The 10,105-nt window shown below is 55.0% G+C and overlaps 1 protein-coding gene across 4 annotated transcripts in view; it reads left to right on the top strand.

Moving 5' to 3' along the window:
- Positions 1–216: 216 nt before the first annotated feature.
- The window catches only part of MS4A15 (membrane spanning 4-domains A15), a 10,387-nt gene continuing 498 nt past the window's right edge, over positions 217–10,105 (top strand). The window contains exons 1-7 of one of the 4 annotated variants that reach the window (XM_027766407.1): positions 217–279; positions 658–910; positions 4,031–4,153; positions 6,813–6,869; positions 8,640–8,790; positions 8,871–9,166; positions 9,368–9,481. In XM_027766407.1, the coding sequence (XP_027622208.1) occupies positions 686–910; positions 4,031–4,153; positions 6,813–6,869; positions 8,640–8,790; positions 8,871–9,166; positions 9,368–9,481 (966 nt within the window). In that variant the 5' untranslated portion in view covers positions 217–279; positions 658–685. Of the gene's footprint in view, positions 911–1,162; positions 1,309–4,030; positions 4,154–6,812; positions 6,870–8,639; positions 8,791–8,870; positions 9,167–9,367; positions 9,482–10,105 lie in introns of those variants that run through there. The other 3 variants (XM_027766406.1, XM_027766408.1, XM_006163813.3) reach the window with 3 other exon arrangements.

The following is a 10,105-nucleotide window of genomic DNA, read 5'->3' as shown; positions in this document are numbered from 1 at the left end:
CTGCTGAACTCTTCACCCACAGATGTTGACAAGGAGGACGGCTATGTTTAATGTTACATAATCAGGCAGATCGTCATTCTGCTGTTTCTAGTAAACTCATCTCCTGACACCCAAAGTGTTAGCTCCAGCCAGCCACACCTAAAGCTTGCACAATTCATGCATATCTTGGGCACATTAACGGCAGTTGCTCAGGGTGCAAATAGAAAGCTTCCTACAGTGGAATATCAGCCAGGGGAAACATCAGCCAGTAGCCACAGGCTGAGAGGCAGAAAGTGGACGGTGAGCCTGGTCGAGGGGACAAAGAAGTGGCTGCTCTGCCTTGCACTAGCTGTATGTCTTTAGGCAAATCAGTTGCCCTCTCTGGGGAAACAGAGATGGTTAAGGACCTCTTAAAGTTCCTTTCCACAGAATGTAGCAGAGTTCAAGGGCAGGGCGTCTGAAGTCAGAGACCAGAGTTCAGGTCTCAACTTTATTCTGCCTAGAGCTGGGCCTCAGACCTCCTTGCCTGCTTCTCTCAGTCTCAGTTTCCCCAACTCCAATCAAGGATCTTGGTGCCATCCTCACTGGGCTACAGAAGCAAGGCAGGGAGGAAGGTTGTTTAAAAGCTAATAATCTTATGCAAATGTGTAATCATCATCATTGTTACTATCTCTCGAGCCTTTGTTTCCCAGCCCTCCTGAGCACAATGTCTGCAGCTCCGGCCAGCAATGGGGTGTTTGTCGTCATCCCGCCCAGCAACGCCAGTGGCCTCCGCCCGCCTTCTGCCATTCTGCCTACCTCCATGTGCCAGCCCCCAGGGATAATGCAGTTCGAGGAGCCACCCCTGGGGGTGCAGACGCCAAGAGCCACCCAGCCACCTGACCTACGGCCCCTGGAGACATTCCTGACAGGAGAGCCCAAAGCCTTAGGGGTAAGACCACCTCTCCACATGACCTGAGGCACAGGCACCAGTCAGGCAGCGAGCAGCCCAGCACTGAAGTGTTCACGGGCACTTTGAAGCAGGGAGCTGGCTGCTGACAAATACTTCACAAGGACTCCAGAGTTGTCATGCACCGGATAGACAAGGCCTCTTCCCCCAGGAAGCCCACGGAGAACAAACAAATGACTAAGATAATTCCCAAAAGGGCAGTGAGGCTGAAAATGGTGAACGGAAGTGGGGCAGGACTAGCAAGGGCAGACAGGAAGTTCTCTCCGGGGAGGTAACATGTAAGCGAAAACCTAGATGTGAGGTTGAAGTCAACCAAGGGAAGACCTGGTGGTGGGAACAGCTCACCAGGTAGAGGGAACAGCAAGTGCAAAGACCTTGAGGTAGGCATGAGTGTGGGCTTTTTCAAGGAAGCAGACAGTTGCCATGGATGGGGGAAGGCGGGAGATGAGGTAGACTTGGAGTGGTAGGTGAGAGCCGGCTCCTGTAGGGCTGACAGATCGTGAAAGATGCCTCTAAACTCTTTTCCAACCTTAGGTGGCTTTGAGATATTGGTCTCTGAGAAAGTTAGATATAAGTTTGTGTATGTGTCTTTTTTTTTTTTTTTTTGAAGTTTTTTGTCATAGGGCGTGTGCACTCCCTGGAGAGAAACAGAGAGAGACAGTGAGAGGGAAAGTGGCAACTCACCCTCTAGAGGGGATGGCCACACAGCAATCAGGTCTCCCCCTGGGATTCTGGACTTGCAGGCACATGTGTCCAGCATGGTTTTCAAGCTTCCAGGTCCAGTACTCAAACTGGTTGACCCTGTGGGAGTCCAGCACCTTAACCACCTTAACCACTAGCCTTAACCTGCTGGCCCCATTGTCTATTGCTTAAAAAGAAAGAAAATAAATAAATAAAACAAACCTTAAACAAATTGAATAGCAAAAAAAGGAAGAAAAGAAAAAAAAAATCAGCACAAAATCATTGATGAATTGGGCAGCACTTAAAACCGGAAAAGTCTCACAGCGCCCTCCCCGCCAATGAAAGCAGCAAGCTTTTATAGGTTGAACATAGAGAACTCCCCTGATTGGCTACAGCTAGATGGCTGCCTTATTTGGGCATGGTCTAATTGATCAGTTGGCCACATGTGATTGGTTGAAGCTCAGCTGTTTGGGATTGGCTGACATGCAACTATTTGTTCTAAAACAAATGCAGCTATTTGTTATAAAACAGACATCCCTAAGGTAGGTAGTGCTTTACCTATGAACGAAGCTAGGTGGCAGTTTGCTACATAGGAATTCAAAGTAGGAAGACAAGTTAATGACCTCCTGAATACACACACACACACACACACACACACACACATTCTTCAGTGTGTCTGTTGCCCTCCGTTTCTCCACGTGGAAGATGAAAACAGCACACTGCTTAGACAGTGGTGATAATGACGGGTCCTGTTAGTTAGATGTCTCTGAGAAGGGCATGCACTGTGCAAGGAATTTGCACGCGTTGTCTCCTTAGATTCTCAGCACCACCGTGTGACAGGGATCACCGCTCCCACTGGACACATGAGGAAGCTGGAGCTTGCTAAAGCTACGGCACTAGCCCAAGCCTGCTCAGCTGGTAGGTGGCATCCCGTAGCCTGAGATGGACTGACCATAAAGCTTTACTTTCAACTCTGCTGCTTTCTGGCACCCATGACATTTGGCTCAAACACTCTGGAGTTTAGAATTCTACTCTAAAAGCTGCAGCGAGTCTCCTGGTGCATGAAGGATTAGGGACAGTAAACCGATAAGGTCATCAATTTCTGGCATCCTGAAACCCCGGAGAAGACCCTGACAACTGATGACCTTCCCCCCCAGAGGAATTAGACAAGACGAAAACAAATTTGACAAGACAAAAAACATAAAATGTGGAAAATAGAAATAAATGTTAGGGGGTATCACCCGGTAAGAGGAAGACTGGCTTTAGAGTTAGCTGGCATGCCAGTTCATAGCTGGGAGACCGTGGGCAAGCTACTCGGCACCCCTGAGAACGGACTTTCTCATCTCCAAAGCCGGGATAGTAATACCTACCTTATCCCATCAGGATGAAATCTGTAAAATAGCCAGCGGGATTGGTGCAGACAGGCGTTCCATAAGTGACCGCTGCTATTTCGCGAGGAGCAGTCGCAGTGGTGGTGGCAGTGGCAGGAGCAGGCGTGTAGCAGAGAGGAACACCCAGAAGGACAGCTGCATTGGCAGCAGGTGCCCTGGCACACTGGATGGAGAAAAGATGGAAGACAGGCAGCCATAGAACGAAGCAAAGGTTCAAGGGGCCATGGCCATGTCCACCCTCTGGGCATGCACACGGCCCCGAGAACACATGGTTCCCAGACAGAACAGAACCACCCATAAACGGACCACGCTGGCTAACACTGGTTGTGAAGGAGTCGGTGAGTGGTTTGGAAGGAGCTCCTGAGCCAGGCAGAGGCTGGACTCTCTGATTTTCAACGCCTTTTTCCCACTCCATTGCAGAACTCAATCGTTACAAAAAACATTAGGAAAGTAATGTGGCAGAACTTACCAGAATCCATCTGTCCCCACCTTGGGGTGCTGGTAAACCAACTGACAGAAAAAAAATGGGGTTTTTTTGTTTGTTTGTTTGTTTTTAAGTAAAAGAAACCTACATTAAGGTTTCATCTGGCAGCAGGCGTCACAGCACACACTGGGCTGGTCAGCGAGAGACACTGGACGGACAGCGATGCTCCAGGAGTCTCCCCCGCCAGCTGTAGGGATGCAGAAGGACCAGAGGAGGCATTCGGTATAGCAAAGGTTGGAGGCTTTGAACTCAGGCCTAAGAAAGCAGGCGGCCATGCTTGAGAACCACGAATCAGAGCACAAAGCAGAAGGTCCCGTAGGCTGTGGGTCCCGTAGGCTGCGGGCACCGATTTTATTTTTAAAACCGTCTTTTCTGATTGTTATAACAATGCTGCCTCATAAGAAGGGAACCTGAGTTTATTTCCTGACGTCGCAGTTAGGAAACTGGGAAGGGGGGCCGGTCGGCGCTCTGCTCCGAGGCCGGCAGGGGGCGCGGTGGAGCCGGCCGCGCCCGCTCGCCCAGCTCTGATCTCGCTCCTACCCACAGACGGTGCAGATCCTCATCGGCCTCATCCACCTGGGCTTCGGCAGCGTGCTGCTCATGGTCCGCCGCGGTCACGTGGGAATGCTCTTCATCGAGGGCGGCGTCCCCTTCTGGGGAGGAGCCTGCGTGAGTGCCCAGGGCCCTCTAGGGTACTTAACAGGCTCACCTTCCCACCCCATTCCTGGGCACACCCCTTCCACGTGGGGGCCTGGGAACACTGGGACTCCTGACCCAAACCTTCGTCATAACCCTCAGCCTGACCTCACTTAGCTTAGCAAGCAGCCAGGGAAGGATGCCAAAAACATGGGATAAAGGGAGTGAGGGCCTGACTCGAACCCCTCAGCCGAACCCCGCCTACGGAAGCCTTTCAGCCCCCCTGTTTGTGGGCCCCCTCGGGTCTGACCAGCTTTAAGTCTCGAGCCCATTTCTTTGACCATTACCCGGGCCAAGCTGGCCGCCCAGCCCTGCTGGGAAATCCCTTACAGCACGAACCCCACGGATGGCCCTTTACCAACCTGTCGGCAGAGCCACAGCAGCTACCCCGGTGGGTCTCATCCAGCTTGTGTTGCCATGGAGTCGCTGACTCTCAAGCCTCAACTTTCTCATCTAAAACTCCAGTTCATCCATCTGCCCCTGCCCACCACAGTTTGCTGAAGAAATCAAGACCCAGTGCCTGTGGGAGCTGATTACTAACCCTGAACTTCAGCCCCAAGTGGTGTCAGTCATTGCAACCTTCCCTTCTTAGAGAGAGCCAGAGAGTTTCATGAGAGGGCTTCCACGGAGTGAGTGGTGGGCTCAGAACCCAGGCACAACGACTTTCTTCCCTGCCCAGGCTCTCTCCAGCAAGAGCTCAAAACCCCCAAAAGTGGGGCCCAGAGAAGCGACCACTTGAGCAAGATGGTCGCCTGGCCACACCTGGGGACATGGTCTGGCCCTCTACATGGTTCACAATGGCCAGAAATTGGGGGAAATGTTGGCACGTGGGAGAGTCTAAGGGGGATCTCAACACGGAGATGTAGGGTATCTGTTTCTTCCTGGCCCCCCTCCTGCCTCGCTTTGTCATGAACTATGCCCAGTAAGGATTTCCGACAGGGTGGCTGGGCTCAGCCACACCACTGCACAGGAGGCCTGGACTCGCTTCCAGGCTGACCTGAGCGTGCCCTGTGAGCCTAGCTCACCCGGAGGCTGGAGAAGGAAGACTGCGAGACCCTGCCCCAAAATACCCACGTCCCCCTCTCTCCCTCCCCTTCTCTCCTCCCCTCTCTTCCTCTTCCTTTAGAAAAAAGTAATGGTGGAAGCTAAGCGGGAGGGGGTGGGATCTTCTTCTCAGTCTCAGGTGGGACATGAGGGCGAGGAGCCCCTGGCAGGCCTATGTGGACACCGACATTTAATCAGTCGGTTGGATCTTCACATCACAGACCTCTGTGACCCCTCGAAGTGCACGTGTTATTATGCATGTGTTTTCTAGAAAGAGGGCTCATACCTTTTCTCAGGTTCCTTCTTCGAAGGACTCCTTAGTTAAAAATTCCCAGAATTCCAGGAAGGGAGGATAACTTGGTACCGAAGGAAAATGGTAAAAGGGCCAGGGTGTGGCTCCAGCCGGGGTGTGGCTCCTTCCCTGTGGGGCTCTGGGTAAGCCACAGCCTAGGCGGGGAGGGGGGACCTCCGCTTCATTGTCTACAGAAAGTGACATCTGCCTCCAGCCCTGAGAGCTGGGCCCTAAATCTGACTGCGGGCGCTATGGCTCCACTGGAGAAGGCAACTCCTGGTACATCAAAACTTGGTTCCACCCTGTTCCCAGCCCCGCTTCTCCCCCAGCCTTTCTTCCCCACCTCAACAAATGGCACCTGCACCTGCCGATGTCAAAGCCGAAAACACCCCAAGATTCACCCAGACCCTTCTCTTCCCACCCTCACATCAGCTCCCCAAAGCATAGCTCCAGTTGGTTTGCTTCTCCCTGCCTCCACTGCACCGCCTGGACCGCCGTCACGGTTCTCCTGGTCCTCGCTGTCTCCCTGTGACCCCAGGCCTCCACCTGCTCCCGCCAGCCAGAGGCCTCTCCAGTTGGCAGCCGAGTGCAGACGTTCAGGCTGCCAGGCCTGCAAAGCATGAGGCCCAGAAGAGGTGCAGTGCCTCGGCCATGGCCCTCCCAGCTGGGCCAGTCCCTGGGCCAGCCCGATACACTGTGTGAGTGAAGCCACTGCCCGGTGCGTGACACAGGCCCACCAGGAACCCTCTCTGGAGGGTTCACCCTCACATTCCAGTGCCCTGTGTCCTCTCGTTGGCATCTCAGTGCAAAGAGGCCACCCCTGACTCTCCCCACCCCCACACCTGACCCCAAGTAGCCCCAGCAACTTCTGATCGCGTCATTGTCACTCTTAAACCACAGTAGCCGTGCTCTCCCTCCTAGCGTATTTCTGGGGTGTCAGTCTCCCCAGTTGTACAAGCCCTGTGAGAGCAGAGGTTGTGTCTGTCTTACTCAACTCCGCTATGTTCTTGGCATACAATTGCCACGTGCTAAATGTTTAATGACTGCGTGATTCGAGGAACAGCGCCTTCCCTGTGAGGATCTGACGATGTGGAAGCCCTTGTAGACTGCAGCCCTAGTTCCCTGGATAAGGTGGCCTTGCAACCAGGGGACACCCGTGCAGAGAGACCCCACGGTGCTTGGTCAGAAGCTGCTCTGTCCTCTCCCTGGTACCTGTGACCTCTGGACGGAGTACAGCTGTGGCTGCCCTGTCCACTGTCCCCACCAAAGCCTCACTGGGCCCCCTCTTCCCCACAGTTTATCATCTCTGGGTCCCTCTCAGTGGCAGCAGAGAGGAATCACACCAGCTGCCTGGTAAGTCTGAGTGGAGTGGGGGGGCCAGGGGAGGCGAGACCAGCCACAGCCAGATTCCACTTGGCTGTGCCTCCTGTCCTCTCATTCAGCCAGCATTTCCTGGGGGCCTGCTACATGCAGGGGAAGGGCCATGTCCAGGCAGACCGGGCACAGATGTGCCCATGTATAGGTGAGGAGCAGCCAGGATACTCCACGTACGGTCTAGGAAGAAAGTGCAAGCCCACAGATGCAGCGCGCATAGTCATGCAGAGAGAGAAGCCATACAAGAAGAGCAGGTGTCCATGCTGGGCCTCGGTGGCAGCTAGGGCTTAGAGATGCCGAGGGTTCCACGGGAGAATGCACAGGGGCGTGTGCACAGAATTGCTGTGGAAACCAGGCATGTGTCCACTGGACCAGGGCACAGGTCAGGGTAGGAGGTATTAATAGAAAGAGATTTGGTGGAGAAAGGCACTGGGGCACTGGGGGTGGTATGGGGGTGGGAGGGTGGATCTGGCGCCATCTGCAGGGGTGTCAGCGTCGCGCCAGGCTCGGAGACCGTGACCGTGGAGAGCTTACACAGTAGTGTCTGGTAAGACGCCACCACCAGACTGGCAGATACGACTGTTACAGAGTGAGCACTGCTGGAAGCAGGCAGGGCAACGTGAGTCATTCTGCTCCGCTCAGAAGCCTGGGGTCTCTTGGTGGGTATCTCCGAAGTCGATGCTTCACAGTTCAGCCTTGGAAGAGTCCAGCCCAGAGATTAAACGCACTCAGGACAGGCGTCTGGCACTGGATCGCGGAAAAGAAGAGGCAGGTTGGAAGGAGTTAAGCTGAGGGGAGAGGTGAGAGAGTGGGGGATGACTCGGGGACTATGTGCCAAGTCCACAATTCATTTATTTATTTTAGAGGTTTTTGTCTTAGGGCATGTGTGCTCACTGCAGAGAGAGAGAGATATAGACAGTGAGAGGAAAAGTGGGAAATCACCCCCAGGGGATGGCCAAACCGCAATCCCTTCTCCTCCATTTTCCTCCTGGAATCTTGGGCATGCACACACTCATGCCTGGTGAGAGTTTCAAGCCACCGGGTTCGGGACTCAAACCACAGTCAGCCCCATGGGAGACCAACAATGTAACCACTACACCATCTGTTGGCCCAATTTATTTTGGGGGCAATGGGAGGCCAGTGGGTGCTCCAGCCGGGGAATCATTGGCCTCATTGGATTCCTGAGAGCTATTCGGGGTGCCGGGCAGAGAAGCGGTTGTAGAGGGGCAGGACTGCACTCAGCCGATGCTTATGACCAAAGCCAGCGTGCTCTGGGGCTGTAAACAGCAGGAGAGGCCTGGCCTACTCTCCCCTGTGCTCACAACACCTCACCTTGGGCCCAGCATGCAACACATGCAAAAAAAAAAAAAAAGAAAAAAGAAAAAAAAACTTGCTGGATTAATTCATCAATTAACTGATTTCCCAGATTTCCCACCAGGCTGCTCTGGTCTCAGTGACTCCCTGACTGCCATTAAAACAGAAGTCAGCGATCTCTGCACTTGAATAGGTCCTACGGCCCCAGCATGCGCCTGCCTGGTTCCCCCTTTAGCGGTTTAATCAGAAGACCCCAGCTACTGGGTCGAAAGCATCAGACCTGGCTGCATGGGATCGAGGGCCCCTGGAGACCACATGGACCTTTCTGGAGATTCACTTGCCCTGCGTGCTCTTTGGACCCTAAAGCCCAGACCTCCCTAGAGAGGTCTCAGCAAGCCCCAACACAGGCCCTTGGCCCCTCTCATCTCTCACCAGCCTGGGGTCCCAGCAGGGTCTGCAGTGCCTAGTGGGAATGACTTCACCACCACTCCACACCAGCCTGATGTCCAGAGCAAAGGGCCTCCCCGCGTACCGTCCGCAGTGCCCTGGGGCAGGCCTCAGCCACAGCTCACCGCAGAGCGCTCAGGTCAGGGAGGGAGGAGCCACAGCAAAGGGGTAGCCAAGAGGCTGCTGGGAACCCATCCAGAGAGAACCTTCTCCCAGCAGCTTCCACGGAGACAGCAGAAGGGCCATCCTGCTGCGATCCCAGGGAAGGGGAAGAAGAAAACGCGGTTACCGAGACCACAACCACTGCGCCTTGGCCATGGGGAGGGCGTTGGCGGCTGGCAGGGGAGCTGCTGCCTCTTTTCCTCTTTCCTCCTCTCCTTTCCCTCTTTCCTCTGTTCCCCTCCTGTCTCTCCCTCCTGCAGGTGAGGAGCAGCCTGGGAACCAACATCCTCAGCTCCATGGCAGCCTTTGCCGGGACGGCCATCCTGCTCATGGATTTTGGTGTCACTAACTGGGTGCGTTTGTCCTCAGAGTGGGAAACTTTGGAGAATGAGAGCACCATAGCCGGGGGGGGCGGGGCTTGCAGTGTGGGGTGTTGGCAGGGCCTGCCAGTCCAATACACCCCATGAACACGTTGGCCTGGGAAGGCACGGGGAGTGGAGAGGCAGCCTGGTGGAACGAAGGAAAGGCCTCCATACTGTGGGTTTTGGTCCCAGGATGTGGGCAGGGGCTACCTGGCTGTGCTTACCATCTTCACCATCCTGGAGTTCTTCATCGCCGTCATTGCCACCCACTTTGGATGCCAGGCCACTCGCACCCAAGCCAACACGGTGAGTATTTCCACCCCATGCCCCCCTGAACCCAGGCCCTGAGGGGGGCTGTCTGTCCTGGGTCCCTCCCTCTGCCTTCTGGGAAGCAATATGGAGGGACTCCCGTGCAGTGAGCCTCCCTCTCTCGAGCGTTGGGAAACCCAAGGACGTCTTCGCAGACCAGTGAAGACGGCCACAGGGAGGTGCCAGCCCAAGGGGCAGCCACTCTGAGGGCATCGAGGCAGAAGAATCCTGGGCTGGGGGTGGGGGGTCCAGCAGGTGCCCAGCTCCCAGATGGACAGGACTTGCCAGAAGGTCCTGGCCAGGAAGGAAGGGGGGGTGTCAGAAAGGCCAGCGCTGGAGAGGACGCTGAGCTGGGTTTCCCAGGAAATGGAGGGTGGTGAAGACAAGGCCTGCAGGGGCATTCGTGGCAGAGGTGGCAGCTGGAGTGAAGGCTGCCTCGGCCGGAGACGTGCAGGCCTGAGGGTGTGTGAGAAACGAGGGTTGAGGTTTCGGAAGGTCTTTGAGCCTGGAAGCGAGCTGGGTCCAGGGAGATCAATCAGCAGGCTCTCTCCTCAGCGGGAGGTGCGGGGTGGGCTGGGGGGGGCCAGAGGCCAGGAGCCATTAAGGAGGCAATGCTAGCGG

Source organism: Tupaia chinensis, unplaced genomic scaffold, assembly GCF_000334495.1.
Source record: "Tupaia chinensis unplaced genomic scaffold, TupChi_1.0 Scaffold143204_1, whole genome shotgun sequence".
NCBI classification, from domain to species: Eukaryota; Metazoa; Chordata; class Mammalia; order Scandentia; family Tupaiidae; genus Tupaia; species Tupaia belangeri.
This window is presented reverse-complemented; position numbering and strand designations above follow the sequence as displayed.